The sequence below is a fragment of the Heliangelus exortis genome, chromosome 24 (genome assembly GCF_036169615.1).
Source record: "Heliangelus exortis chromosome 24, bHelExo1.hap1, whole genome shotgun sequence".
In the NCBI taxonomy this organism is placed as follows: domain Eukaryota; kingdom Metazoa; phylum Chordata; class Aves; order Apodiformes; family Trochilidae; genus Heliangelus; species Heliangelus exortis.
Genome location: NC_092445.1, coordinates 2,701,035 through 2,727,329, shown reverse-complemented (window position 1 = coordinate 2,727,329; position 26,295 = coordinate 2,701,035). Strand labels below are relative to the sequence as shown.

Here is a 26,295-nt window from a genome sequence, read left to right as displayed (position 1 = left end):
CAGTAACCCCACCCCTCCTCCAGCCTTTCCCAGTAACCCCCCAGTAACCCTCCCAGCCTTTCCCAGTGACCCCCAGCTCCCCATTTCCCAGTGACACCCCTCGGCCCCCTAAGGCAGGACAGTTTTCCAGCACCATGAACCACTAACGCTATTGAATGGTGCTGTACCGAGCCTGGGGCCCTATCGGTGCTGGTACCGGTGCTGTACCGAGCCCGGGGCCATGTCGGTGCCGGTACCGGTGCTGTACCGAGCCCGGGGCCGCGTCGGTGCCGTCGCCGGCCATCAGCAGCCCAAGCAACCCTGCAGGAGTTGTACCGTACTGGGTCCGAGGCCGTGTCGGTACCGAGTCCGGGCCGGGCCATACCCGGCCCGAGCATCCTCACCGATCTGTACCGGTCCAGATCCCCCGCCCCTCCCCTCTCTGTACCGGTGCGGAGCCGGTGCCGGAGCCGCCCCCAAGCAGGGCCGAACCGCCGGTTCCCAGCACCGCCCTCGGGCTATAAATCCTCTCGGCATCCCTTCCCCTCTCCCGTTCCCGTTCCCATGGCGGCAGCAGCGGATCCCGCAGCCGGCGGTCACCGAGGCCCGGACAGCAGCGCTCGGGATAGCGGCAACACCAACACCGGTACCGGCGGCACCGGCACCGGCGGCAACGGCGACGGCACCGGCGGTCCCGGCTCGGTAGAACTGGCGGCGGCCCGGAGGAGGCTGATAGCGGCGGAAGGGAGGCGGAGAGCAGCGGCGGAGCTGGAGGGCCGGGTTCGGCAGGTCCATTGCGCCCTGCTGCACGCCGAGCTCCGCCTGGCAGCCCGGGCAGAGGCTTTGGGCCGGCTCGGGGCTGGGGTGGCCCAAGCCCAGCTCGCCCTGGCAGCCCAGAGCCAGAGGTTGCAGAAGGGGCTGCGGCGCCGCCCTCGCCCCCGCCCCGCAGCCCTTTTGGCCGCCGCCCGCGCCCTCCGCAGCTGCGTCCCTTGGGCCCCTTCCCGCACCCGCCCCGCAAGCTCTGCGGCCACCGCGGGACGGCGCCTGCCCGCTGCACCCCGAGGCACCGCGTAGGGGTGCGGGGGTCCTGGGGAGGGGGATGGGTTGGGAGACTGCGGGGGTTGGGTGTCCCTGGGAGAACTTGCGGGAAGGTTGATGGGTTCGGGGGTCGTCGTGGGGTGGGGGAACTCAGCGGGGTCTGGGGTCTCCCAAGGGGGTTCTGGGGAGGCTGGTGGGTTGTGAGACTGCAGGGTTTGGGGTCACTGTGGAGTGAAGGGACTCAGCAGGGTCTGGGGTCCCCCAGGGGGTCCTGGTGGGTTGGGAGCCTGCAGGGTTTGGGGGTCCCAGGGAGAACTTGCAGGGTTTGGGGTGCTCCGTGAGATAGGGGGACTCAGCAGGGTCTGGGGTCCCAGGGAGACTGATGGGTTGAGATCCTGCAGGGTCTGGGGTGCCCCGTGGGGTGAGGGGACTTCAGCGGGGCTTGGGGTCCCTGAGGGGATCCTGGGGAGGCTGATGGGTTGGGAGCCTGCAGGATTTGGGGGCCACGGTTGGGTGGGGGACCCAGCAGGGTCTGGGGTCCTTGAGGGAGTCCTAGGAAGGCTGATGGGTTGGGACCTTGCAGGATTTGGGGGTTCTCGTGGGGTGGGGGGACTCGACAGGGCCTGAGGGGTCTGATGGGGAGGATTCTGTGGGGTCTGGGGTTTTGGGGCTTCCTTAGGGGACTCTGTGGGACTGGGGCACTCCAGGGGGCCCAGCAGGGTCTGGGAACCTTGACGTGTCCTGAAGAATCTGGGTGTGGGGGTCCCTGGGGGACCCTGGGGTGTTGGGGTACTTGAAGAACCCTGCAGGATCAGGGGTCCAGGGGTGCTTAGTGAGCTGGCAGAAAGAGGGGGCCTGGGGAGGGGGGGGTGTCAGTGGAATTGAGGGACCCTGCAAGGTCTGGGATCCCTGAGGGACCTTGCCAGGTCCTAGCCCAATGTGGGGTCACACCCCTCCCAAAAAAAAAAAAAAAAAAAAGGCAGGTTCAGGGCAGCTGCTACGGGGCTGAGCCCTACTGCCCCCCAGGAGGGGTCCCCAAACCCCTGGGCCAGCAGGACACTGGTGGGACCATGTTCAGTGTGCCCCCATGCAAGTCTCTGTGGGGGATTGAGGGGGTCTGGGGACACCCCACATCCCAGGACTGTGACTTTGGCTCTGGACTGTGCACCCCAGGGGGACAGAGAGCAGGAGGGGGTGGTCCTCACCGTGGCATCTGCACCGGCTGCCTCCCCCCAAGCTGGATTTCTGGGACTGCTCTGGTGACTGGGCTGACCAGGCAGGTGACACTTGAAACCTCCCTGTGCTTCCAACACGAGTCCTTGGGCACCCTCAATGTCACCCTGCGGCAGAGGCTGTCACTGCAGGCTCCGGGGGGACAAGAAGGTGGAGATGGACTCAGGAGAAGGCATCTCCCTCCAGGCAGGAAGCTTCTGCAGGGCCCCACTCACCCCATCACTGTCCTTGAGCTGGCCTCGGGATGGAGGGCTCGGACCCAACAGCATCATTCCCAGCTGGAACAGCAGCTCTTCAGCCAGCAAATCCCTCTGGAATCCTCCTCCTTCTCCAGACACAGCATTCCTCATCCCTGGGCTCCAAGCATCCCTCAACAGAGCCACCAACACGGACCTTGCTTTGCTGCTCCAAGCTTTGCCAAGAGGCTGCATGAACCCTGCTGGAAAACCATCACTCGCCACCCCCTTATTTATTTATTTTATTTTCTCAATGAAGAAAAAAAAAAAAAAAAAGCACTTGATTTGGGCTTGGGGGGGGTGTGGGTGGGTGGGAATTTCACTGACTCATGAATGTGTCACTGCTACCTTAGTGTGAGACAGCAGGGCTGGGTGGGATCCTGACTTCTCACTTCTGCTGCCAGACTCCTGCCTGCACCCTGCTGCCTGCACCCTGCTCCTCCCTGGGGCACCAGCAGAAGTAAAAGATATTTTCTATTCATTCCACGTGGTGTCCTTAGGCTGAAATACAGCTGCAAGGCTGATGAGAACGGGGATTAGCAAAGAAGCCCTGGTAATGGTGTGGAATTAACACCGGGGTGGATTTCATGGATTATTGACCTCTTCCCTCCTCCAGCTCTGTGGGAAAATGTGTCGGGAGCTGCCTGCAGCAGGGTGCAACTGCAGGCACCCCCAGATGTAAACTCTGTCTCTATGTACGTGCACATACAGCCAGAAAAAAAAAAAAAAATCTGTAAAAGGTCACAAATAAGGTACAACAGCCAGAAAAAACATACAGAAAATGTGTGACAGAGAAATACTTGAGCTTCAGCATCATGCACTGGGGGTAGGGATGTGTCTTTCTGCTATTAAGCTGCTTTCAGGCAATTTTATTTTTTGTTTCAGTTTTGTGTTAGCCTCCACAGATGCTCTGACATCCCCTCTCCCCTCCGTGCTCCCTGCTTTCTGCCCTTTCACTAAATTCCTGCCCCTGGAGGGTTTCCCACACTGTAATCCTCACCAGGAGGTGATTTCCTGAGCCAGGGGGGGTTGGAGGGGTGTGGAGTTTGCTGCTAATGGCATCTTACAGTTCTCAGCCAGGAGAAGGGATACATTATCTCCTCCCTCAGCTTTCAATTAATAGTATGAAATGCACAGCTTGGGCTTAAAGCCCCTGATTATTTTTTTTTTTTCCCCTGGTGATTATTTGCAAATCAGCTTTTGACCTGATTAGAACAAAACCTACTTAAAGGAATTGCAGGGAAAGACCTTAAAAAAACCAAAAATCAACTCCATTAAAGCAGTAAAACCCCAAATCATTCCCAGTCCTTTCTTGCAACCTTCCCTTTGGTCATGGGAGGGTGGGGGTCTCACCCCACTGCGTGTTCCTGCAGTGTCCTTAGCTGGACCATCCCAATTCCCAGGGTTATTCCCATTTTCCTACTCAACAGGGGAGGTTGATGCAGTCAGCAGGAACGGGAGGGGGGTCCTGGGGGTCCTCACAGCTCTGCCCTGCAAATAAATCTGTGTTAAGCTCAGAAAGGAAACCTCATGGGCACAGACCTGGCTTTTGGGGAGGGGCTGCTGCTGGAGGAAGGAGCCACAGCTGTCTTGGGAAGAAGAATAAAATAAAATAAAAACCCCACCCCAGAGTGCAGGAGCTGTTGGGTGCTGGGGTCATTGCTGCTGGGGGGGGGACACACACAGAGCTGACACCTCCTGTCTCCAGGCCACAGTTCTGAGCAACATCTCTGGGGGTCAATCCAGCAACTTCTGCAGCAGCTCCTGCAAGACACCACCAGCCCCCCCCCCCCCAAATGGCAGCAAGGCCCCTCCCAACCATGGCTGTGGCTTTGCTGCCACCGTGGCCAGGTTCAGTCCCTGGAGGGACAAAGCTGGTCCAGCCACCAGCCCCCCCCCCCAATCCAGGTCTGGATTTTTTTTGGGGGGTCACTGTGGAGTGTGGCTCATGAACCTCCCTGTGCCACCCCCAGAAAGCTGACATTGTCACACACAGTGGGGACAGCAGCAAAGTCCTGCTGGAGGGTCTGTTTAGGGCCTGAATTTTGGGGGGGGGGGAAAGTCACCAGAGCTTCAGCACAAGGTCAGGGGGAAGAATTCTGAGGCTTGGGGAACATCCCTGCCCTGGGAGCATCCCCTGCCCCGGGGGTGCTTTATGTAACCCCTGCTCCCTCCTGCCAGCAATGCCCTTACATAAACAGCACCCACATCTGATGGCTTTATGGGATTATTTTGTTACAGACTTTCTGGGAAAAAAAAGAAAAATGAAATGAATGTGGCCTGTTAATACCTAAGCCCAGCAGCTTCCCTCCCTGCCCCCGGGCTCCTCCTGATGGTGCCTGTTGGGCACAGGCACCGAAACCACCACTCCACACCCTCCCCGAGCTGAAATGTCCCCAAAGGTTGGTGGGAAAGTGATGGAGAGGGGACAGGGATGGGGTGAAAAGGATGGAGAGGGGACAGGGACAGTGTGAGGGTGACGGAGGGTGGGACAGGGATGGTGGGAGTGATAGAGGGGGACAGGGTGAGGGTGCTCGAGGGGGAACAGGGATGGGGGAAGGGTGATGGGGGGAGGGCAGGACCAGGGTGAGGATGATGGAGGGGGAGAGGGGGGGTGCGAAGGCGATGCAGGAGGGGGAAATAAGGGACGGGACGAGAGCGTTTGGTCCCTGGAGTCCCCGAACCAGGTCCCAGCCGGTTACCGAGCGGTGCCGGAGCCTGCAGGCGGCGGGCGGCAGAGGGCACTGCGGGAGCTCCGCGGGACCGGCGGGAGAAGCGGGACCCCCCTCCCCCCCCGCCGGGGATTTGTCTCCCACCCACACTGGGGTCTCCAGCCAAGCCTCGCATCATCCCCACAGCACCCACCCCCCCTTCCAGGTTCCCCCTTCCGGCAGCACCCCCCTGACTCCCCCCTCCCCCCAAAGTATCCCCCAGCTCCCCCTCGACCCGCAGCCCCCCGTTTCCCAGCCCAAATATCTCTGTTTGCACTTAAAAAGCGTTCTGCCCACACCTTCCATAACCTTTTCCTCCCGGGACCCCCCCCCCCCCCAGTCTCCATTTGACTCCCCCTCCAGCTTTTTCTCCTTTAAGACACCGTTCCAGCCCTAAGTAGCCACAGAAGGGGGGAAATGCCCCCTTGACCCCTGATTTGCCCCTCAGGGCAGCTGAACCCAACCTGGGCTGATCCCTCCTCCACCTGTCTGGGGGGTCTGGAAGTCACTAAACCAGGATTTTAGTTTCTGCCCTTCAGCCAGGGCCTGGAGGTGTCTGTAGGGGCTGAGGGGGTGACAACAGGGCTGGGGGTGACACAGGGCTGATCCCACACCTGGCCACGGTTTGGGCTCCTTTTGGATGGGTGTTATCAGCTTCCACCCCCAACAGCCCCCCCAGGATGGGCAACCTCATGCTTCCTCACCCCCTGTGAGGAGAAGCATTTTAGTTTGGTCCCTTTTTAGTTTGGTCACCACATTCCTGCCCAGATCCCCCCAAAGTCAGAGTCTGCAGCCCCCCCCCCCCCCGAGGCCCACAGAGCAGGGGGGCAGCCTGGGGTCTGCAGCCCCCCTGGGTGGGGAGTGTTGGAGAGGGGGGATGCTGTCCAGGGTCATTCAAGTGACAAAGGCACCTCTTGTCCCCAGCATCCACCCCCAGCCTGTCCCTGTGTCCCCACCCAGGGGGTCTTGCCCTGGCTGGGGTGGGCTTCAAGGTTTTGGGAGCTCGTTCCTGCTGTGTCCTGCTCTCCCCTTACTGTGCTAAGAGCCTCTTGGTCCAGTTCTCTCTTCCTCCTTAAAGCTGGTTAAGTCACTGATCTGGTTAAACCCCAGCAATCGGGTTGTTTTGCCCTCTCAGTTAATGGACTTAAGTCCTACCCAGCTCATTCCTGACTCCCAGCCCCGGGAGTCCCCGTGCCCACGCGTGGGGACAGGGACAGGGACAGGGACAGGGACAGGGACAGGGACAGTCACATCTCACATCTCACACCTTCCACTTGCTCTTGTCCTGCCTGATTTTCCTGAGCACTGCAGCCTCACTGCAGTGGGGGGGGAAGGGGGTCTTGGGGCAAATCCCCCCCTAGCTCAGTCTCAGGGCTGGATGGTGCCCGGTGTGCCCTGGCAGCAAGATGCAGCTGGAGATGGGGCAGGGATGCTTTGGGGTCCTCCTAAACCTGGTGTGTCCCTTAGGAGGACACTGATATGTCCCATCTCTTGGGGTCCTGCCCCCTGCACCCCACTCCTCTGGGACAAGGCGTGGCTGTGGTGTCCCCTCCTCCTTGGCACAGCTGCCCCATGACACCCCCCAGCCCCCCCTTCTGCTCTGGGGTGGAGAAGAGCAGCAGAATGTGGCTCCTTCAGCCTCATCCCCCTCCCTGCACCTCTTGCAAAGGTCTGGGTGTTGAGGAAGCTTTTCTCCAGGCATTCAAACCCCCCCCCCTTTTTTTTTTTTTTTTTTTAAGGGAGTCACTTAAGGAAAATGGGGTAATTAACCCTGCGCTGTGCAGGCTTGGGGGGGGGGTGGTGGTGGTTCCTCGTGGCTTTTTCCTTCCAGAAAGGCCGGGCTGAAGGACACTGCTGGGCAACAGTCAGGACCATCCAAGCTGGGATTTTCCAGGGTTCCAATATCTCTGCATCTCACCTTTCCCCCCAGCCTTGGCTGCAGCACCCTGCGAGTCTCTATTTTCAGCCCCAGCTGCCCCTAATCCAATCCCACGCCTCCTCCAGCTCCTTCCCCAAGCCCACAGGTGCTTCACGCCACCAGCCTGGGCAGGATCTTCTCCAATCTGAGCAGAGAGTTCCCCTCCTCTTCCTCCCAGGAGCCGATCCCGAGCATCCCAGCCCCCCTCTCCACGAGCCCTTTCCCCCCAGCACCGGAATTTCCCCCGCACCTCCAGCAGCCAAATCTGCTGGGAATGGTGATGGGGAGGGGACTGCACCCCCAAAGGGCTGCAGAAAGTGCAGGGAAAGGTTTCACCATGCTCACTGTCCCATCTCACGGGAGGGAGGTGGGAACTGGTCCCTCTGCAGCCCCTAAGAGAGCTATAGAAATATATATAGAATTTTATGTATATATATAGACACAAATTTGAACGTGTCCAGTTATTAAAAGCACAGGAGGGTTGCACAGAGCAGAGGTGCTCAAGGTGGCAGCTCCGGCCCCGCACGTTTCCTTCCTTGTCCCTGCTCATCCTCGGCATTCCCACTGCGGGATCTGAAACCCGATCCCGTTTCCTTAAGGGATTTAAGAGCTTCGTTGCCAAAAGCATCGCTTGGTGCAGCGCTGCCTCCCCCGGAGGTCTCCGGACTCAGCACCCTGGGGATCGCCTAATATTGTGTTGGTGAAAGCCCCAAAAATGAGGAGTTTGGGGGGTTGGGGGTTCCCCTGGCAGAGCGAGGGAGCAGAGGCACGGCTGGGTTTTCACCTGCAGGTCCCAATTGCCCCCCAGTTTGTGCTGGGGAGGGGAGGGAGGGAGGGAGGGAGGGAGGGAGGGAGGAAGGGAGGAAGGAAGGGAGGAAGGGAGGAAGGGAGGAAGGGAGGAAGGGAGGAAGGGAGGAAGGGAGGAAGGGAGGAAGGGAGGAAGGGAGGAAGGGAGGAAGGGAGGAAGGAAGGAAGGAAGGAAGGAAGGAAGGAAGGAAGGAAGGAAGGAAGGAAGGAAGGAAGGAAGGAAGGAAGGAAGGAAGGAAGGAAGGAAGGAAGGAAGGAAGGAAGGAAGGAAGGAAGGAAGGAAGGAAGGAAGGAAGGAAGGAAGGAAGGAAGGAAAACCAATGCAGATCCCTTCTAACCCTCCCCCAGTCCCCTGCCTGACACCAGGACCCCCCTGGATGGAAATACCCCCAGGGCAGGGTGCTGTGCCCACCACCCCACGCAGGACCCCTGGGTGGCAGAGAGCCCCAGCTGTGTCCCGGGGGTTGTCCCAGTGCCTGCCTGTGGCCCCGCCAGGGCTGACGTTGGGGACTATATTGGTCTGTGACAGGCAGGAAAGGAATCCACGGAGGGAAGCCAAGGGCTCTGGGCTCTGCCCGTCACCTCTTATGGAGAGGAGCAGGAGGGAAGAGGGGCCAGGAGCAGCTCCTGTTATGGAGAGGCCCTGGGGAAGCCCTGGCTCAGCACGGGAGCCCAGCAGCAGCCTCCTTGGCAGGACACGGGGACACACAACGTGCTTGGGACATCCATGGGGACAACCCTGAGACATGGCTTGGAGCTGCCTGGCCAGGATGGGACGGGGGAGAGGGGTTCCCCCAGGAGATGCAGGAGGTACCCCCAGGTTTCAGGCGTGCTGGGAGCAACTTGTGGCAATAGAGCACCCAGGAACCTAAAAATCGACAAAACTTGAGGCTGTTTCCTCTCGTCCCATCCCTTGTTCCTTGGGAGCAGAGCCCGACCCCCCCCTGGCTCCCACCTCCTCTCAGGCAGCTGTAGGGTGAGGTGGTCCCTCCTCAGCCTCCTTTGCTCCAAATCTGAGAGCACAAAGAGTTTCCAAACCTGGGCTGCTCAGCACCACGACAGGTCAGGGCATGGCTGAACCGCCTCCCCTCTGCCACAGATGGAGCTCAACTCCCCGGGAGCCTCCCCAAGGGAAGCAAAATGCTCCAGCTCTTTTCCCACGTGTTACTGCACTGTTCAAATATTTGCTTTGGAAAGCAGTGCCTTGCCCCAAGCCCTGCAGCCAAGGCCAGCCCGGGCAGGGAAGCAGCTTGCACCAGGCACTGAGGATGGATCCTGCTCAGCCACCAAACTGGGATCCTTTTTTTTAGGGAAGGGAAACAACCAGGCTGGATGCTGGATGCTCTGTGAGACTCCGGATCCTCCTGGGAGCATGGTGAGAACATGGCATCTTAGCCCTAGAGCTCTAGCCAGGGAAACCTCCTCCTCCAGCCCCTCTTCAGCCACATCCACAGCTGGGAATTCCCCATGGAAGGGGGAAGAAGGGCACAGGGGGGGGTCAGGACCCCATCCCGTAGCACCCCATGGTGCAGGGAGAGGCACGCAGGGCGCTCAGGGCTCTCGAGTGTCCAAGGTTTGGAGCCTCCCCAAAATCCCAGGAAATAGGCTGGGATACACCTAGAGAGAGAGAAGAACCCTGGGAAGCTGCTTGAATGTCTGGGAGGGAAATCCCTGCCCTTTTTCTGCTGATTTCCCACCTCCCTTTTGCTCCTAGAAATGCTCTTTTGGCCAGCGGGTTTGCAGAGCTGGCTTGGGGAGGCTGCAGGGCAGGGCCCCCATTAAAAAAAAAAAAAAAAAGAAAAAAAAAAAGAAAAAAAAAAAAAAAAAAGTTTTTTTGGCTGTGCCTGCATTCCCCAGCCCTGGCCTCAGAGCTGCCGGGAGCTCAACCAGCCCCGGGCGTCTGGGACAGTGTCCTTTGTTTCGGAGAATAAAGTTAGCGCTGTTACTCAGCCTGTCGCTATTCCAGCAATTCCTGCCTCCACTTTCGCTGAGCAGCAGCGGGGAAACATTCCTGCCTGGGAGCTGCCAAGGAAAATACCCATCCCAGAGGGACAGGGACCGGCAGGCAGCACCTTGCTGGCTGGGGGAGAGGGGGTGTCCGTCCCCCCCAATCTTAGGGTGAGCATCCCAGCCCGCGGGTGGTTCGGACGCCAGGAACCCACCCCAGCCACGCCACGGGTGGTCCCTGGGGGGGTTCCTGGTGGGTCAGTGCCACGTGTGGTGTCACCTCTGGGCTGTTCTCAGCATTATCTCCCAGTGCCACTCGGGCAAAACGTCTCCACGGGAAGTTTTGCCGATGCCAACGGGGCTCCCAGGGTTTTTCCCACCCTGTTTTCCCTCCTCTTGGGGCAGACAAAAGCAACAGCCCCATCCCCAGGGTCCCTCTGTCCCCAGCCTGGCCTCATGCTGCTCCCCAGCTCTCACCCCCAGGGGAAAAAAAAGTGGCTGCTCCCCTAACCCCCTCCCCGAGGGATAAAACAACCACCTCGAGGGAAAGCTGGGGCTTCTGCCAGCTCCCAGGGCTGGCTACCAACCGGCTGCCCGTGGCTACCAGGGGGCTGCAGGCAGGGATTGTGTTGGAGCAGGAGGAAGGGGCTGCAGTGAAATCGCAGCCTCTGTTTGCAGGGAATGAGATGCAGGAGGTTTGGGAGGCTGGGGAGGTTTGGCTGAAGGTTCAGCACATCCAACCTCTCTGCAGCAATTCCTCTTTTGCTTCCTGCTGGTGGGAAGATGGGAATGGAAGCCCAGCACGGGGGGTGGCAGCAGCACCCTCCTCCAGAACCCATCCCTTCCCTGGGGAAAGTCCTGATGGAGAGGCTGAGGCCGTGGGCAGCACCTCCTGATGCTGGAGGACACTTGGAGCCTTGTGAGAGGCAGGAACAGGACTTGCTCCATCCTTTTTTTTTGGGAATGGTCCTTTCCCCTCCGCTCCCTTCCACCCAAGGGAAGGCTGGCATTGCATCCTCTGTAAAACCCCAGAGAGCAGCCCCCCAGCTGCATGCAGTGCCCTAAACACCATGACAAAACCTTCTGGAGCTCCAGAACCCCCCCAGCTGGAATCCAACCACCCAAGGACTGAGCAGAAAGCCCAGGGCAGCACACCCGGAGCTGGGGCTCCGTGCTACAATGCCCAACCTGGGAACAAAGGGAGGTTGGAGACCCAGAACGTCCCTTCCCAGCCCTGGGGACATTAAACAAACCCCAAGAGTCCATTCTCCCTTTGTCAGCCCCGCAGGTCACCCAGGGTTTTGATCTACAGCCCAGCCTGGGAGATGGAAAAATCCCTGGTAAGGTTTTGGATCAGGTCCTTTGCTTCTGGCCAGGATGCTGCTTGGTGAGGGGCAACACCCCCCACACACAAAATCCTTGCCTGTCTTTTCCAAGACCCTCTGCCTGGAACGGGAGGGTTGTATTTTCCCCATTCTCCCTCTTTCCAAAAGCTTTTAAATCCTTCCTACACCTGGGAATAAAATCTTGAAGTTTGGCAGGTGAAGCACAGCTCAAAGCCTGGAAACATCCCCAGTTCAAGCCCAAGCTGCACCGTGGGCTCCTGAGGTGAAAAACCCTCTGAGCCCTCAGCACTCAACTCTGCCTTCAGCCTGGAATTTCAAGCCCAAAGTTCCACAGGGTCCCCCCAAACCTCTGAACATCTCTCCCCATTACCAGGAGTGAAGCAAGAGAGGTAAGAGATGCTTGGAGAGAAGAAATGGGAGGGAGGGTGGAGAGACAGAGCTCAGGTTTGGCACCAGATAAAGCACATCCATCCAACTGGGAGCTGGCTGGAAACCAGAGCCTCTCCCTGGGGTCTCCTGGCTCACCCTTCCTGGCCAGGATGGCCTCAGGGTGGATGGGATGAGCTTGGACATCAGATCAAATAAATCATCAGCTCAATAACTGCTGGGCAATTATTGCTCATTAGCAACCCCAACCAGCTCCAGTCCCCTGGGCTGTCACCGGAGGAGGAGGAGGAGGGGACCTGTCCCCTCCCGGGATGAGCTCACCTGTGACGCAGGATGATGCTGAGGATGCTCTTACTCACCTCCCTCTGCCTTCCCCGTCACGGGCAGCACCCAGCAGCACCCAGCAGCACCCAGCAGGTGCTTCAGGGGCCACCTGCTTCAGGAGGACACGTTACAAACCTCCTGAGCTCTGGGGCAGAGCAAGCCCGGAGTGAGGAGGATACCTGCTCCAGGGGGTGTTGTCACCGTGTGCCTCCTGTCCCCACCAGCAGGGGTTTCAAATAAACTTCTTGGGGGGGTGGAGGTGCTCCTGAACTCCCCCCTGAGCAGGGAATGGTGGGGCTTGGTGAGTTCAAGGGCTTTTCATGGAATCATTGAGTCCCAGACGGGTTTGGGTGTGAGGGGACCTTAAAGCCCTCCCAGTGCCCCCCCTGCCATGGGCAGGGACCCCTCCCCCAGCCCAGGGTGCTCCAAGCCCCATCCAACCTTGGACACTGCCAGGGATGGGGCAGCCACAGCTTCTGGGGGAACCCTGGGGCTCAGCACCCTCACCCCAAAGAATTTCTTCCTCATGTCCAACCTCAATCCCCCCTCTGCCATTTAAAGCCATCACCCCTCATCCCATCCCTCCAGCCCCTCATCCCAAGTCCCTCCCCAGCTTTCCTGGAGCCCCTTCCAGTGCTCCAAGGTCTCCTTTCCCAACCAAAACTATTCTGTCCTCATCCCTTTTGGGGTCAATTCCTCCTGAGCTCCAGAAAACCCTTTTGGTGGTCGATCCTGACTTCCTTCTGCCACCACCAGAGTACACAGGGATCACCTCCAACTTCAGGGGTGGAGAAGGAGCAGGGCAGGGAACTGACTCAACTCGTTCCACTGGTGAGATTTGAAAAGTGGTGGTTAGTTAAGTGGCTTGTTACCATTATGTCCAGTCCTGAAGGAATGCATCCAGGATCCATTAGGGGAGCATCACGAGGTGAATCACACCCCGGCCACGCGGATTTAACCAGGATTTCAAGCCCAAGCCACCTGTAATTGCACATTAGCAAAGGGATGCTTCCAAATAATCAGCTGGGCCAACCCTGCTGGGCTGGTGGTGATGGGGGGGGGGGAAGGGAGGAAGGCTGGAGGGGTGTCCTGTTCCCAGCAAAAGCAAAAAAAAATATATAGGGCAGGCAACCCCCCCAGGGAAGGTGCTGCTTGGTGGCTTGTCCTTTGGAAGCAGGGTGACACTTGGTCCTGCTGAGCCCAGGGGGAGGATGAGGAGGGTAAACACAGCCTGGTGAGGGCAAGGATCAACCACCCTGGTGCCATCAGTCCCAAAGAGGGATGTCCCCAGCCCAGCAGTCGTTGCAGAAGAACCTCCAGGCCATAGAGGAGGGGTGGGACCACTCTTTCCACACTCAGCTTGGACACCCTGGAAAAAAATCACTGTGAGCTCTTTGGAAGGAAAGCACAGGTCCTCACTTGTATGGGGAGGGAGAGGACACCCTGCACCTCCCCAGCCCACCACCCACCTCCAGACCCCCCCCAAACCCTCTCCTGGAAATGTCATTACTTCCCCTGGGTGTCACCAAAAGGACAAGGCGGGGGGTTGGATCCCAGCCCAGGGCATCCCCCAGCTCAGTTGTGTAGATTCAGATTTTTTATTTTTTTTTTCCCCCTCCTTACTGAGGAAACCCCAGCTTGGTGACAGCTGTCAGTCATCTCTGGGTGATTTCCAATCAGATTTGTTGGAGCTGGCAAGATCCTACAAGCTCAAGCAGGGGACAGGCACAGGGATCCACCCAGAGGGAGCAAAGAGACCACAACTTCCAGCAGCTCAGCACACACTGGGTTCTCTCCAGCTCCACCTGACCTGGAGCTTCTGGAAGAGGAGGGAAAAGCAGGATCCTGGCAATGGAGAGTTCTTGAGGGAGCTGGATTGCTGTCCTAGAGTTGGTATCTTCTGTGATGGCTCAGGAGGGAACATCTCTGAGGGGTGGTGGGTGCAAGTTAATCCTGGGGAGATCCCAACTCAACATCAGAAAAAGAGATTTTCCCTATGAGAACAGTTGGACAATGGAATCAACTCCCCAAGGAGTTGGGGGCTCCCCAACACTGGACATTTTTAAGACTCAGCTCAACAAGGTGCTGGGTCAGCTCTGTTCCTGCCAGCAAGGTTGGATCAGATGATCCTGGAGGTTCCTCCCAACCTGCCAGGCTGGAGGCAAAAAGTCAGAGGGAAGAAGGGGACCCAAGGGATCCACAGAGCTTCTCACCAGCTGAAAGGTCCACAGCAAACTGCTTTTGGACCTGAACAGTGCAAAACCCCCATGCACATGACAAAAAAACCCCCTCAAAATGCTCCTCTGCCCCCACACCAAAAAATCCTATTTGTAACCCAAAAAGCATTTTTAAACAAAAAACCTCAACCCGAAGCAGGAGATAAGACAGGAAGGTTTCTGAGCCAGGGTCTCACCACCCTCACAAGGAAGAATTTCTTCCTGATGTCCAACCTGAACCTCTCCCAGGTTAAAGCCATCACCCCTTGTCCCATCACTCCAGGCCCTTCAGTCCCTCCTCAGCCTCCTGCAGCTCCTTCAGGTACTTTTCTCCCATCCTGGAGATTCAAAACCAATTTCTCCCATTTCAGGGATTGTGGAGCTGGGCCAGACATCCTCCCAGGAGAAAAATCCACTGCAGGAAGATCTGCAGACACAAACCCTGCCTGGGAAACGACCCCAGAAGATTCCTGGAGGCATCCCAAGGCATCAGTCACCCAGGAGCCCTCTGCCCAGGTGCCACCCTGGTCCAAGCTGCTGTGTGGGCTTCAAAACCTCTGGTTTCAAGTCATCTGTCAGCATAACCCCAACCAGCAGCTTAAAAACCAGGGAATTACTGAGGCAGAGCCCCAGCCACCCCACCAAGTGCCTTCCCCAGGAGCAAAGCTCCAAGGGCTGGAGCTGAGGGAACCCAGCACCCCCCCAACACACCCAGCACCAGGCTCCAACTCTCATCCACCAGATTCTCAGGCACATCCAGACTCATCCATCACCCTCCCCTTCAAGCAAGGGAAAAAAAAAAAAAAAAGGGACTACAGGCTGGGAGAAACAAACAAAATAAATATATCTATATGTTTTGGGTTTATTATTTGACAACTAACAAAAGAGGGATCCAAATCTCAGCTGCAAACACTGGTAGCTCCTTTCTGCTCCCAACTAGTGCTTTCCACCACCATCCTTTTGTACAGCCTGATCCTCTCCAACAATGAGCAGCCGACTCTGTCAGGGCTTTTGCTGCTCTGCCCAGGGTCACAAATCCAGGGGCAGCTTATTCCCAACAGCACCCAGCAGCAGCACCCACCCCTGGCACCCAGGAGCCAGCTGGCAAGCTAAGCAGATATTTGAGAGCTGCTCCCACACGTGAGCCACTCCACGAGAGCAGAGTCCTCACCCAGGGAGGTGACAGGGACAGGCTGCCAGCCCAGCAAGAACCACCCAGACCTGTTGGCAGAGCTGGGCCCTGGATTATAAAGATCTGGAGGTGCAAGAGCCAACAGGTTTGTCCCCAAGAGGGACTGGCACCTTGGCACAGGGGAACCAGAACTGCCTGGAGCCCAACAAGGGGAAGGGAAACTTCAGCTTGGGCTGGAGGGGGGCCCAGGGGAGGAGGCAGCAGTCAGGTTCACATGGGAAACCCTCAACAGATCGGGGGGTTTTGGTTTGGGTTTGTTTTGTTTGGGTTTTTTCTTCTGATAAACCTTCAGGAGCTCCTTCCCCAGAGGAACCACTCTGCTGGAGGGGCAGCTCCACAAAATGAGGAATTCCCAGCCACCCCACCCACCTTTCCCTTGGCTCCTGCTGAGACTGAAACTGGAAATCCAGCAGCCCAGGATGTCCCCAAATCTCAGCCACCCCCAGCACCCACCAGGCTGCCACCTGGGGCCACCCCCAGCAACCTGAGGAGCCTCCAGGAGAAGGGAAGATTTGACACCCCTAAAGAACAGCTTTATAAATAGAAACTTCCCTCAGCCACCAGGGTGAGCAGCCAGCAGCTTCCCAGGCTCCAGAGCTGCTCGGCTTGGAGGGATGAAGCAGCCCTGGTGTGCAAGGAGCATTTGGTCAGGTCCAGAACCAAGAGCTCAGCTCCCTCCAAGTGGGTTTGGAACCTGGTTCTTGGTGGGAGGGGAGTCAAGCATCTCAAGACCAGGCTGCTGGGATGGACAAGGAAAGAATAAAAAATTAAAAAAAAATCCAAGAGATTTGAATACACTGTATTTATTTGTAACAGATTCTAAAGAATCTAGTGAGTCTATGTCAAGCCCATCGCATGACAAGTGATACAGGTGTAGGAAAAAAAAACAAAAACAAAAACAAAACACAAGACATTTAAAACAAAAATCAAGTGCCATTCAAGCTACCAGAATCTTCCAATTGCCCCCTCAGAGGAGGCAGCACAGTATCACTGCAAGGTCTAGAAAAAAAAAATATATAAATGATTCAGATCCAACCCATTCAACAAGAGTCCCACCACACACACTCTATAATAACTCCAAAGTACAATCCCAACGGGACCTTGGCCCTAAGGAACCTTTTTGACATCTGAGAAGGGAAGGAGGGAACCTCTCCACTCACGTGGCTGTGGGCAGAGGGGGAGCAGGCTGGGTAAAAGCATCTCGGGTCAACCTGGAGTTGAAAATCCAAGAAATCAAATCAATTTTCCCTCCAAAGCCAAGAGGCAGCATCTGGGGATCTCCCAAGCAGCCCTAAAACCACTGGGATCTCTTAAGCTCCCACCACTGGGGTCAAGCTCTGGGGCAGAGCCTTGGGGGGGGGGAGGGAAAGCTGCAGATAAAACTCCAACAACCCCAGGGTTAGTGCCACTTGCACAGCTCTGACTGGACAGGGAGAAAAGCTGACCCAGTTTCCAAGGGGAAAACTGGAAAAAAAAACCTCAAGGTGAGTACAAGAGCCCCCAAACCCCACCCCCTTATGCCCCAAACTCCACATCACCCCTACCCCAAAAAAGGGAGCAATCTGGCTATACACAGTCCAAGGATCTGGTCTTTATTAGAGCATTCAATCTGCCCAGCTATTACAGTTTTGTCACAAAAAAAAAAAAAAAAAAAAAAAAAAAAAGAGCCCAACATCAAAAAACAAAACAAAACCAAAAAAACAGCCCCAAGTTAAAGATACTCAAGTACATCAGCCTGGGAGGAAGCACCATGAAGCCACAGTGTTCCCAGAGCAGCATCCCTAGAGAGCACCTGCTCACCTGCCCACCTCTCCATCCATGCATAGTTAGGTCTGAGATGATATTTAGATTTTTTTTTTTTTTTTAATCCTTTCCCCCAGCCCTTCCCCACCCCTCGAGGAATGGGCACAGCAATCAGGCACCTCACTAAAAAAAAAAAAAAACAAACAACTTTGTGCTCCAGACACCCGACGACTTCAAAGCCACATTTGACTAAGAGAGCCAAACCCTCAAGACACCAGAGGGTTTTATTTAGGGAAGACACCATTATCCTCAGGCCAACTGACTTTTTTTTGCACAAGCCAACCCCCCCCTCCTCCTGCTCCTCACCCACCCCCCCTCCCCAAGCTCCATTTCTAGCTAATAAATTTCCAATGCTACCAGTGGCTCACCTGGAATCACAGAGCTGGAAATAGGCTGGGTTTGGAAGAGAGGACCTGCCCAAAAGAAAAAAAAAAAAAAAAAAAAAATCTCTCCAGCCATAGGAGGACAGAACTTAGAAGAGTTCTGTGGATCTCCTAGAAGGGGCTCCAGCCCCCAGCCCAGCAAGAGCTGGGGGTCAACTAAATCAATCAATTGCTTTGTGCTTCAGAGGACAAGCCTCACCTTCCCAGATCACCTGGCTGGCTTTGTGCATTGAAACCACACTGCATGCCAAAATAAAAATAAAAAACCAAAAAAAAAAAAAAAAAAAAGCAGCATTTTAAATTCCCCTAGAAAATACAGGATTAGGCCCTGGACACATCTTCTGCCTCATCCTTTATCTACATCATCACATTTTGGCACTGCAGGTTTAGGAACTCCAGCCCAAGGGTTCTGCTCCCTGCAAAGCTCCACACAGCATTTTCCACCATGCACTCCCCCCGGTCCCTCTTTTTCTCCCTCCCCCCATTTTTAAGCATTTACACCTTGTCATTCAACCCCTCCCCTTCCCATTTATACAACTCCACTTCCAGAGCTCTTTGCTCCAGCTGGGCAGCAAAGCCATACCAAGAAAAAAAAAACAAAAAAAACAAAACTCAGTGACACAGAACCCAGGCTGGCTCCAGCCAGGCTCCTAGAAATGATCTCAAGACCCTCTCTGCTCCCTCCTCCCCCCCAAAAAACAGTTTTTTAACACCCCCTACCCCCTTTTTTTTTTTTTTCCTTCCTATTCCAACATCCCCACACAAGCTCTGGGGAAAAAATAATATAAGGTTTACAGTACAGTTGTGTTTATATTGTTATAGGCACTTAAACAGGATTCTTTGGTCCTTCAAAGGAATTCTCATCAGCCACTCTGGCTTCTAGCTTCAGAAACCACAAGTCTGCACCCTGCACCCCCCATGACACCTCCCACACTAAAAACCAAACCCAAACCCCAAGTTGAATCCATTCCAGGGCAGTGCAGCAGAATCCTACAGTCTCCCCTCACACACACACTCCCCCCTTAAGTCAAGAAGCCATCGAGTCCTCCCCAAAAAGGTCCGAAATCTCCTTTCCAGAGCACATGTCCCATCACAGTGTACAGCAGCCCAGCCCCGTCCCAACAACCCTGGGCACGAGACACTCAAGAGAGTCCAGGAAATTTCCTTTTGGTGCTGTTCCTAGGAAGGTTGGTTGGTTTGTTTTGTGGGTTTTTTTTTTCTGGGTTTTGATTTTTTTTTTTTTTTTTTTTCATATATAAGGTTTTGGGGTTTTTTTGGTTTTTTGTTTTTTTTTTTTTTTTTCGGCCTTCTCCCACCCACCTCCCCTCTCCCCAAGGCAATAAATACCTCGGGAGGTCAGACCCCTGAAGTTTTCTTCTCCTGGCTCAGTTACAGGGCAGCCACGTGGGGTAGGACTGATTGCAAGGCAGGAAGGGCTGCACGTGGGTGACGTAGTAGTTGAAGTTGATTTCACTGATGTAAGGAGCTGGCTGGTAGTAGCAGGTAACGTTTGTGACAGTGGGGATGATGTTCTGCTCAGCCAGGACCCTCACAGCCAGCATGGCAATGAGGTTCAGGGTCTGCCTCCTCTCATGTCCCATGAGGCAGACCGTGCTCTCATTGACCACCCTGTGCAGGGTCATCAAATAGTCATATCTTTTGCTCTCCATCCCAACAAAGTGGCTCTGGAGGTAGCACTCCAGCTTCCTCTGCTGCTCCCCGATGTCCGAGAAGTCTATGAAAAAACGGGAGCACATGTACCTCTGCAAGGCCTTCATGTCCACTTCTGATTTGGGTTTGAACCCCCTCACCAAGAGGTTGCAATATTTCAGCAGCCCCCCGCCTCGGATCTCCTCCGGGTTCCTGGTGGCGATGGTTCTGTTCCGGAGGTGATCCATTGCCTCCTCAAAGTCCCCGTACATGCTCTCCCCCGTGACCGTGGGGTGGAAGTTCTCGGCCATGGGGTTCTCTGAACACTCCCCAAACAGCAGAAGCGAATCCAGGATGATCTGGAAGGAGTCCACGCTGAACTCGAACTGCCGTCGGAGAGAGTCCACGAACTTGAGCTCCACGTTCTTCCCGCTGTTGTTGGAGAGGGAGATGAGGCTCCAGCGATCCGTTTCGTTGCAGACCTTCACCAGCTTCTGCACGTAGGCTTCCTTCAGAGTCATGGGGGTGATCTTGTCTTTGTTGACCCCTTCTGGGAGGAAGTCGAGCAGGCAATCCATCACCACGTCTTTAACCAGCTGGAAAACGTCTTCGGTCTTCAGATCGACCCCGAAGATGAGATCCAGGTCTTTGTACCCCAAGCCACTGTCCTGGTGCAGAACATGACTGGCTGCTGAGCCGTTCAGCCTCACGTCATGGACCAGGATTCCTTTCTTTTCCAGGCGACTACGGACGACCTGGGATGCAAAGAGAGCGGGTGAGAAGCAAGGAAAGGTTCTCGGCACGGCCTGGTTACAGCAGCAGGACTCACTCCCTCTGCCTATGTGGGTCACTCGGGTGCAAGACAGGGAAATAAAAAGCTAATCCGTCAGAAATAGGTCACTCTGGAGAGCATCCAGCAGCTGGGGGGACTCTCCTGTGTTTATTCCCTTGCATCAGAGCTCTTGCTGCACAGGAGCAGCTGGTTCTGCTCCCAGGACAGCTGTTTGCCCTTTCCTTCCTTCTCCCACCCCAAAAACAAAACCCCAAAAGGTTTCTCCAAGCTGTTCCCTGGGGTGGTCCCTACTCCCTTTTCCCCCCCCCAGCAGCCTCTCCAGGACTCAAGGCCAGAGCAGCAGATCCCAAAAGGGCTCCAAAGAGCAGGCAGCAGCAGTCCCTGCTGATTTCATCAGGGTGGCTCCCTCCTCTCAGCCCTCCCCTACGCCTGTCAAGATTCATTAAAAGGCAAATCAAGATGCCAGAACCTCTCTCCAGAGCCCCAGCCAGGCGTATGCAAGCTCATGTCCTAACTAGTAAGTGTATCCTAACAATTTCCAGTGTGTCAGAGCTTGGCGCTGCGCTTGGCGCTATCAAGCACAAGAGGCAGCTTTCATCTTTGGGGTGTTCACTCCAACGATTTGAAGGCTGTCCTGGCACACCCACCCATCCCTCCAAAGCTTTGTTCATTTAGAAAGAAGCTGAATCACTTGCCCGATTACTTAACAGGCAAGGAGGCTGAAATAACCCCCAAGACCATAAAAATAAAACTCCCTGGACACCAGCTTCCAAGATGAAGTTCTCATCTTCTACCAGAAGCTCTTCCCCACTTTCCTGCTGCTCTCCAGGGAAGATCCATGAGTGCCAGCCTGCTCCCCCGTAAGAGCCAAAGCTCGGGGTCCAAAGGGACAAGTTGTATCACCAGAAGCCACTCAGCCCTGTGAGGTTCCCCTCATTTCAGAGCCCTTCTCTGAACCCCTTGCTCGGTTGACACAGCCCTGAGCAGTCTGGGGGACACTGGAGCAGTTCCAGTGAGACTCAGCAGCTGTAAAACTGCTCCACACAAGTTTTGTTGAGGTAAATCCAACCCATCCAGGTGAAGGACTGCAGGGTGCCACCCTCAGCACATCACACACCTCTTGGTGACCAAGCTCTGAGGCCACACCAGCCAACTCCTGCTGGCCTTGCAACCAGGAGATCCCTCGGGTCCAAACCCACAAATACTTTTCAAACTTGTTCAATCTCCCCATGCAGCTTCTCTCTGCTGGTGTTTCCCTGACAGGAGCCACCACTGCTGGGGCTAGGAGCATGCCTGGGCTCCTTGCCAACCCAATGGTGACAGTCACGGGGCAGGTGACACCTCACCAGTGGCTGCTCACCATCAGAAGTCCCAAGTCCTCCCCACCAGCACAACCAAGCCAGCCAGGAAGGCACTTGTTGTTCTCAGAGGCAAAGAGTGTGTCATTGCCCCCCCCCGCAAAAAAAGAGAAATTACTACTAAGGGGTTATCCCCCAATATAGAAAAAGGATCAGGCAAATCTCCAGGGAGTTCCTGGAGTGGTTGTTGCCAGCTGAGAAGTCACCAGAGTCACTCACCCGAGGCACAGTTCCAACGTGACTCCAGGAGTTAAGAGTTTTTTGCTCTTAGGCTTAGAGCAAGACAAGATATAGGTCACAAAAGTGTCAGCTCCAGAGCAAGGAGCAGTGCCTGAAGATCTCACTCCAGGTTAATTCCCTACCCACAAAATTTGTTTAACCCTGTTCTGGGCAGGGCTCAGGACCCTGCAGCATTTCAGACCCACAAGCTTCAGGTTGCCCACAGCTCCCCAGGTTCCCCCATGTTCTGCCCATGTGAGTGAGATACATTAAAAAAAAATAAAAAGAGGAAAAGCTTCCTTTTTTTCTCAACTGCTCACATCAGTCTTGTCCCAAACCACCCAAATAAAACTTTCAGCCTGCTGAACACCTTCCCACTTCCCCAAGGCCTTCAGCCAACCAGTCCCAACCTGCAGCACATCTCTCAACCTGCAGCCAGTGGGTCCAGGAATGCATTTTTTCCCCCTGAGGGTTGGATATTTCCAGGGTTAGGCAGCTGCTGACCTGCTTCCCAAAACAGCACCTCACGTTCCCTGTGGTTCAGATAATTGCCTCTGACAGCCAGGCAGGAGGGAACAAACCCTGCCTGAGCCATCCCTTCCCACCTCCCACAACAACCAGGAGAGCTCAGTAAATATCCAACTGCCTTTCAGGTTACTTGTTTCATTACTCAGCCCCTAAATACAGGGTCAGGGCAGAATTACAGCCTTCAAGTCATTCCGTGTTTGAAGTTGCTGGTGGCAACATCCTTTTTCCAGCAGTTCCGACACCAAATCGGTTTTGAGGAATTAAAACAATAACTGCTGGAACATTTGATGCTTCATGGCCTTGCACAACCCAAGGGCAGTGTCCTGACAGCAGCAGAGATTGCAGATCTCTGCCCCCAGCAGCTGCAGCAGGAGCTCGAGGAATCTGAAATTCTTACAGCTCAGTGTTTCTCCAAATGTCACCTTTCTGTTTGGTTGTTTTGTTGGGTTTTTTCCCCCATTTCTAAGCTTAAAAAGCAAAAATATTTTTCAAGAAGCTGAGGCTTCCAAAAATCCCAAGGATGATTAGTTTATTGTGAAAGGCAGGAGGTTGGTTTTAGGTTCTTGAATCGCCTGTTTAATTAGAAGCTAACATGCCTGATTTTACATTTGATGAGTCATTACTGAGGAATGAAGTTGCCTCCCAAACATGAATATGCAGCAGCTTATTCGAGCTACATTGTTCAGTTTAATATTAAACACAATTATTAATTTTATGGTTAAACTAACAGGAATTCTTTAACGAGCCCAAGTTTGAGGCAGCTCTGGAAGATGCAGCCAGTGTGACCAGAACCAAAGGACACTGACATTTGATCTGGCATTTAAATTCCTTGCTGCCTCTTCCAACATGTCCACCAGCACGAAGCCATTTGGTAGCAGCAGCCTTAAAGCCCAGGAAAAAAAAACCAAAAAAAAAAAAAGCCCTTTTGCTTTGCCCATCCCCATTTTCAAGCTCGGGGGGGACTGAATAAACTCCAAAGCAGAAGGGACACAGGGTGGGATCCAAGGCACATGTTGCAGGTGTCAGACACGAATTTTAAATCATGCTTAAATCTCATGATTTCTCTGGAGAAGCTTTTCCAGGAGGCTCTTCCAGCGTTATACACCCTAATTACACATTATATATTTATACGCTATGGCTGGGGTGGAGCAGGGGGGTGCAGGACAGGCACCCCCCACCCGGGCAGGCTCTCCCCAGCCCCACCGAGCCCCCAGGGATGGGATAGCAGAGCCAGCCGAGCACCCAGCACCCCGGGATAATGGGGTTCGCACCCCCCCGACCACCCTTTACCCCCCTTCCCCCTCCCCTGGGGGTCCCACAGCCGGCCGGGACCTCAGCGCTGGGGGAAGCCGAGTGTGCCCGGGGAGGAGGATGGGGAGGGGCGGGGGGGGCTGGCCCAGGGCCCGGTTACCGCTGCCTCAGCACTTTTTATTTTCTCCCTGAGCCCCGCAAGACCGGGGCAGAGTCCACAGAGGCTGCGGAGCGCGGCCGATGCCCCAAACCACCCCCGGGGGCCACCCTAAAACCCCATTCCTCGGCTTCCCCCGGTCCTCCTCGACTCCCCCCTCCCCGGGACTCACCTGGACGATGGTTCGGGGTCTCACGGAGAGCGTGGGGAAGTTCCCGCGGCCGTGGATGGGGACGGCTTCGCCCAGGATCTGGTCCAAGCGCTGCACCTGCTCCCAGCTCAGGACACTGAACCGACCTCCGCTCTGCTCCGAGGAACCCGCAGAGGGACCCCCCCCCGCCGCCGCCTCCTCCGCCGCCGCCAGCATCGCCCTCCCCCAGCCCAAAAAAAAACACTTGCCGGAAGAAAAGTCCCGAATCACCCGGAAACAGCCCGGAAACCAGCCGGAAGTGTCGGGGCGGAGAGGAAAATTTAAAACCCCCTCCCCCCCCAAAGAAAAAAAAAAAAAGAAAAAAAAAAAATAGAAATTAAAAAAAAAAAAAAAAAAAAAAAAAAAAAAAAGCGGCTCGGGAGGGGCGCTGCTGCGGGGCGGAGGCGGGGAGGTGCGGTCGGTGCCCGGGTGAAGCTGTGAGGATGCGGCCGCTCCGCTCCCCGCCCGCCGCCGACTCCGCTCAGCGCTGCGGGCCCCGCGCCCGCCGCAGCTTTATATAGCCCCCCCCGCGCTCCCATTGGCCAGTCCCGCCGCCAATCCCCGCCCGGCCCCGCCGCCCGTCTGGTAGGAGCCGTGAGGGGGGAAGGCCGGGAGCCAATCGGAGCAGCGAGAGGGGAAAGGGGCGGGAGGAAGGGCGGAGGGGGCGGGGCTGGAAGGGAAAGCCCCGCCCTACCCGCTTGAGCTGCGGGAATCCCGGCGCTGATTGGTCAAGGAGGGGAGCGGGTTAAAGGGAGAACCGGTTGGTAACCCATTGGTAACCCATTGATAACCCACTGATACCCCATTGTTAACCCATTGATAACCCATTGATACCCCATTGGTAACCCATTGGTAACCCATTGATACCCCATTGTTAACCCATTGGTAACCCATTGATAACCCATTGATAACACATTGATACCTCACTGATACCTCGTTGATAACCCATTGATACCTCATTGATACCCCACTGATACCTCATTGATACCCCGTTCATATCCCTTTGATGCCCCACTGATGCCCAGGTCCCCACTGATGCCCCCGTGTTTGAGACCCCACTGATACTCAGTGATCTGATCCCCGTGCCCTGCTGCCCCCTTCACTGCTCTTTGTTTCCCCTCTGAAACCCCATTCATGCTCCATTGATGCCCTGTGCACGGTTGCCCCATGGATGCCCCATGGACTGGTGCCCCACAATTCCCCCCCAGCCTGATAAATCCCACTCCAGGGCCCTTTCCCCCTTCCCAGAAGCATCAACCCCCCCCACCCCACTGGCTGCAGCCGGCTCTGGCAGCCAGGAAACCCGGGGTGACACCCCAGGATAATGGGGGGGATAATGGGACCTCTGGAGGTCGATGATGGGTGCTCCCAGCCCTGGGAACTCAACCCCAGCCCCTAAAACCCCACCACCACCTCCTCCCCGGGCCAGCGATGTTCCCAGCCACCAGCTCCTCATCTAGTTTCATCCCAACAATTTCCATCACTTCAAACACCTCATTTCTCCGTGCGTTTAACTCTGCAATCGTTTCCAGCAGGCTCCTCCCAGCCCCAGGATCCCATGGACGTGACTCCAGGCTCTGCAGCTGCAGCCACCTCTCCTCTTTTCCCCCCTTCCTTCTTGGAGCTGGGACCCCAAAAACCCCAAGCCCTGTTGGGGTGCCCCAGCACGGATTTATGTTGAGCTCCTCGCAGGGGTTTATTGCAAAAACACCCAAGCAGGGGGGGTTTCACCTCGGGGAGGCTGTTGCAGAGCTGCAAAGTCCATCCCTGAAGTCGAGACTGGATGGGGGGAAGTTGTGGTTTTCCCTTCCCATATCCCATCTCCAGCTCCCCCCTATCCCAGGGTTCTGCCTCCGAGAGATGGATGTGGTAAGAGTAAGTGGGGGGATTCCAGGAGGGGAATTGGGGTGTTTAGGAGCTGGGCTTGGAGGAAAGAGGAGTTACTGGGGTGTTCCTGTGATGTCTCAACAGCTCAAGGGGTCCCCATGGGGGGCTGGAGTCCCCTCACTGGGGTCCCCGTGTGGGGACACTCTTCGTGCTGTGGGGTTTTGGTCTCTGGAGTGGCTTCATCAGGCATCTCCATCGGGGTCAAATGCTGCTTCTGGTTCTATCCCATGAGGCTCTGAATCAGGGAGCAGGAGGAGGGCAGCTCTGCAGTTTTCCAAGGAACTTGATCCAAAAAAAACCCCAGGCAGTTGCCACCCGTTGCAGAACTCCTTTGATCCTATCAGCAAAGGGGATGGATCAGGATGAGTTTCTCAAGAAGCTGAGAGGGCCAAAAGGCTTTAGGAAACAGGATCCACTCCACCAGCCCGTCCTGGGGGATTTGGGTGCAGGAAGAAGGGCACCCCAGGACAGGATGGTTTGGGGACCCCATTAGCTGGGCAAGGGGACAGGATGGGATCCTGCAGGGATGAGCCGGTTGCTGGGTGCTGAACCTGGAGATAGAGCCCGGGCTGAGAGGGACAGAGCCGGGGCTGAGAGGGACAGAGCCGGGGCTGAGAGGGACAGAGCCGGGGCTGAGAGCGACAGAGCCGGGGCTGAGAGGGACAGAGCCCGGGCTGAGAGGGACAGAGCCGGGGCTGAGAGGGACCGGCGTGCTGGCGGCTCAGAAGAAAACATCGGCTCA

At 55.9% G+C, this 26,295-nt stretch overlaps 2 protein-coding genes and 1 long non-coding RNA gene across 3 annotated transcripts; 2 read left to right on the top strand and 1 right to left on the bottom strand.

Moving 5' to 3' along the window:
- The first annotated feature begins 89 nt into the window (after nucleotides 1–89).
- On the top strand, nucleotides 90–1,077 carry TRNP1 (TMF1 regulated nuclear protein 1). The gene is given in 2 exon segments (XM_071767780.1): nucleotides 90–458; nucleotides 460–1,077. Coding segments are annotated over 2 exon segments (897 nt in total). The 5' UTR covers nucleotides 90–155; the 3' UTR covers nucleotides 1,054–1,077.
- Nucleotides 1,078–1,537: 460 nt separating this feature from the next.
- On the top strand, nucleotides 1,538–2,740 carry LOC139807175 (uncharacterized). Its single transcript, XR_011730487.1, has 2 exons — nucleotides 1,538–2,297; nucleotides 2,441–2,740. It is a non-coding gene; the product is annotated as an uncharacterized lncRNA (long non-coding RNA).
- A 13,381-nt stretch (nucleotides 2,741–16,121) lies between these two features.
- Nucleotides 16,122–24,149, bottom strand: TENT5B (terminal nucleotidyltransferase 5B). The gene is made up of 2 exons (XM_071768039.1): nucleotides 23,649–24,149; nucleotides 16,122–19,925 (listed from the first exon to the last, which is right to left on the bottom strand). The coding sequence occupies exons 1-2, from the start codon at nucleotides 23,841–23,843 to the stop codon at nucleotides 18,906–18,908; spliced, it is 1,215 nt and encodes a 404-aa protein (XP_071624140.1). The 5' UTR covers nucleotides 23,844–24,149; the 3' UTR covers nucleotides 16,122–18,905.
- Between the last annotated feature and the right edge of the window lie 2,146 nt (nucleotides 24,150–26,295).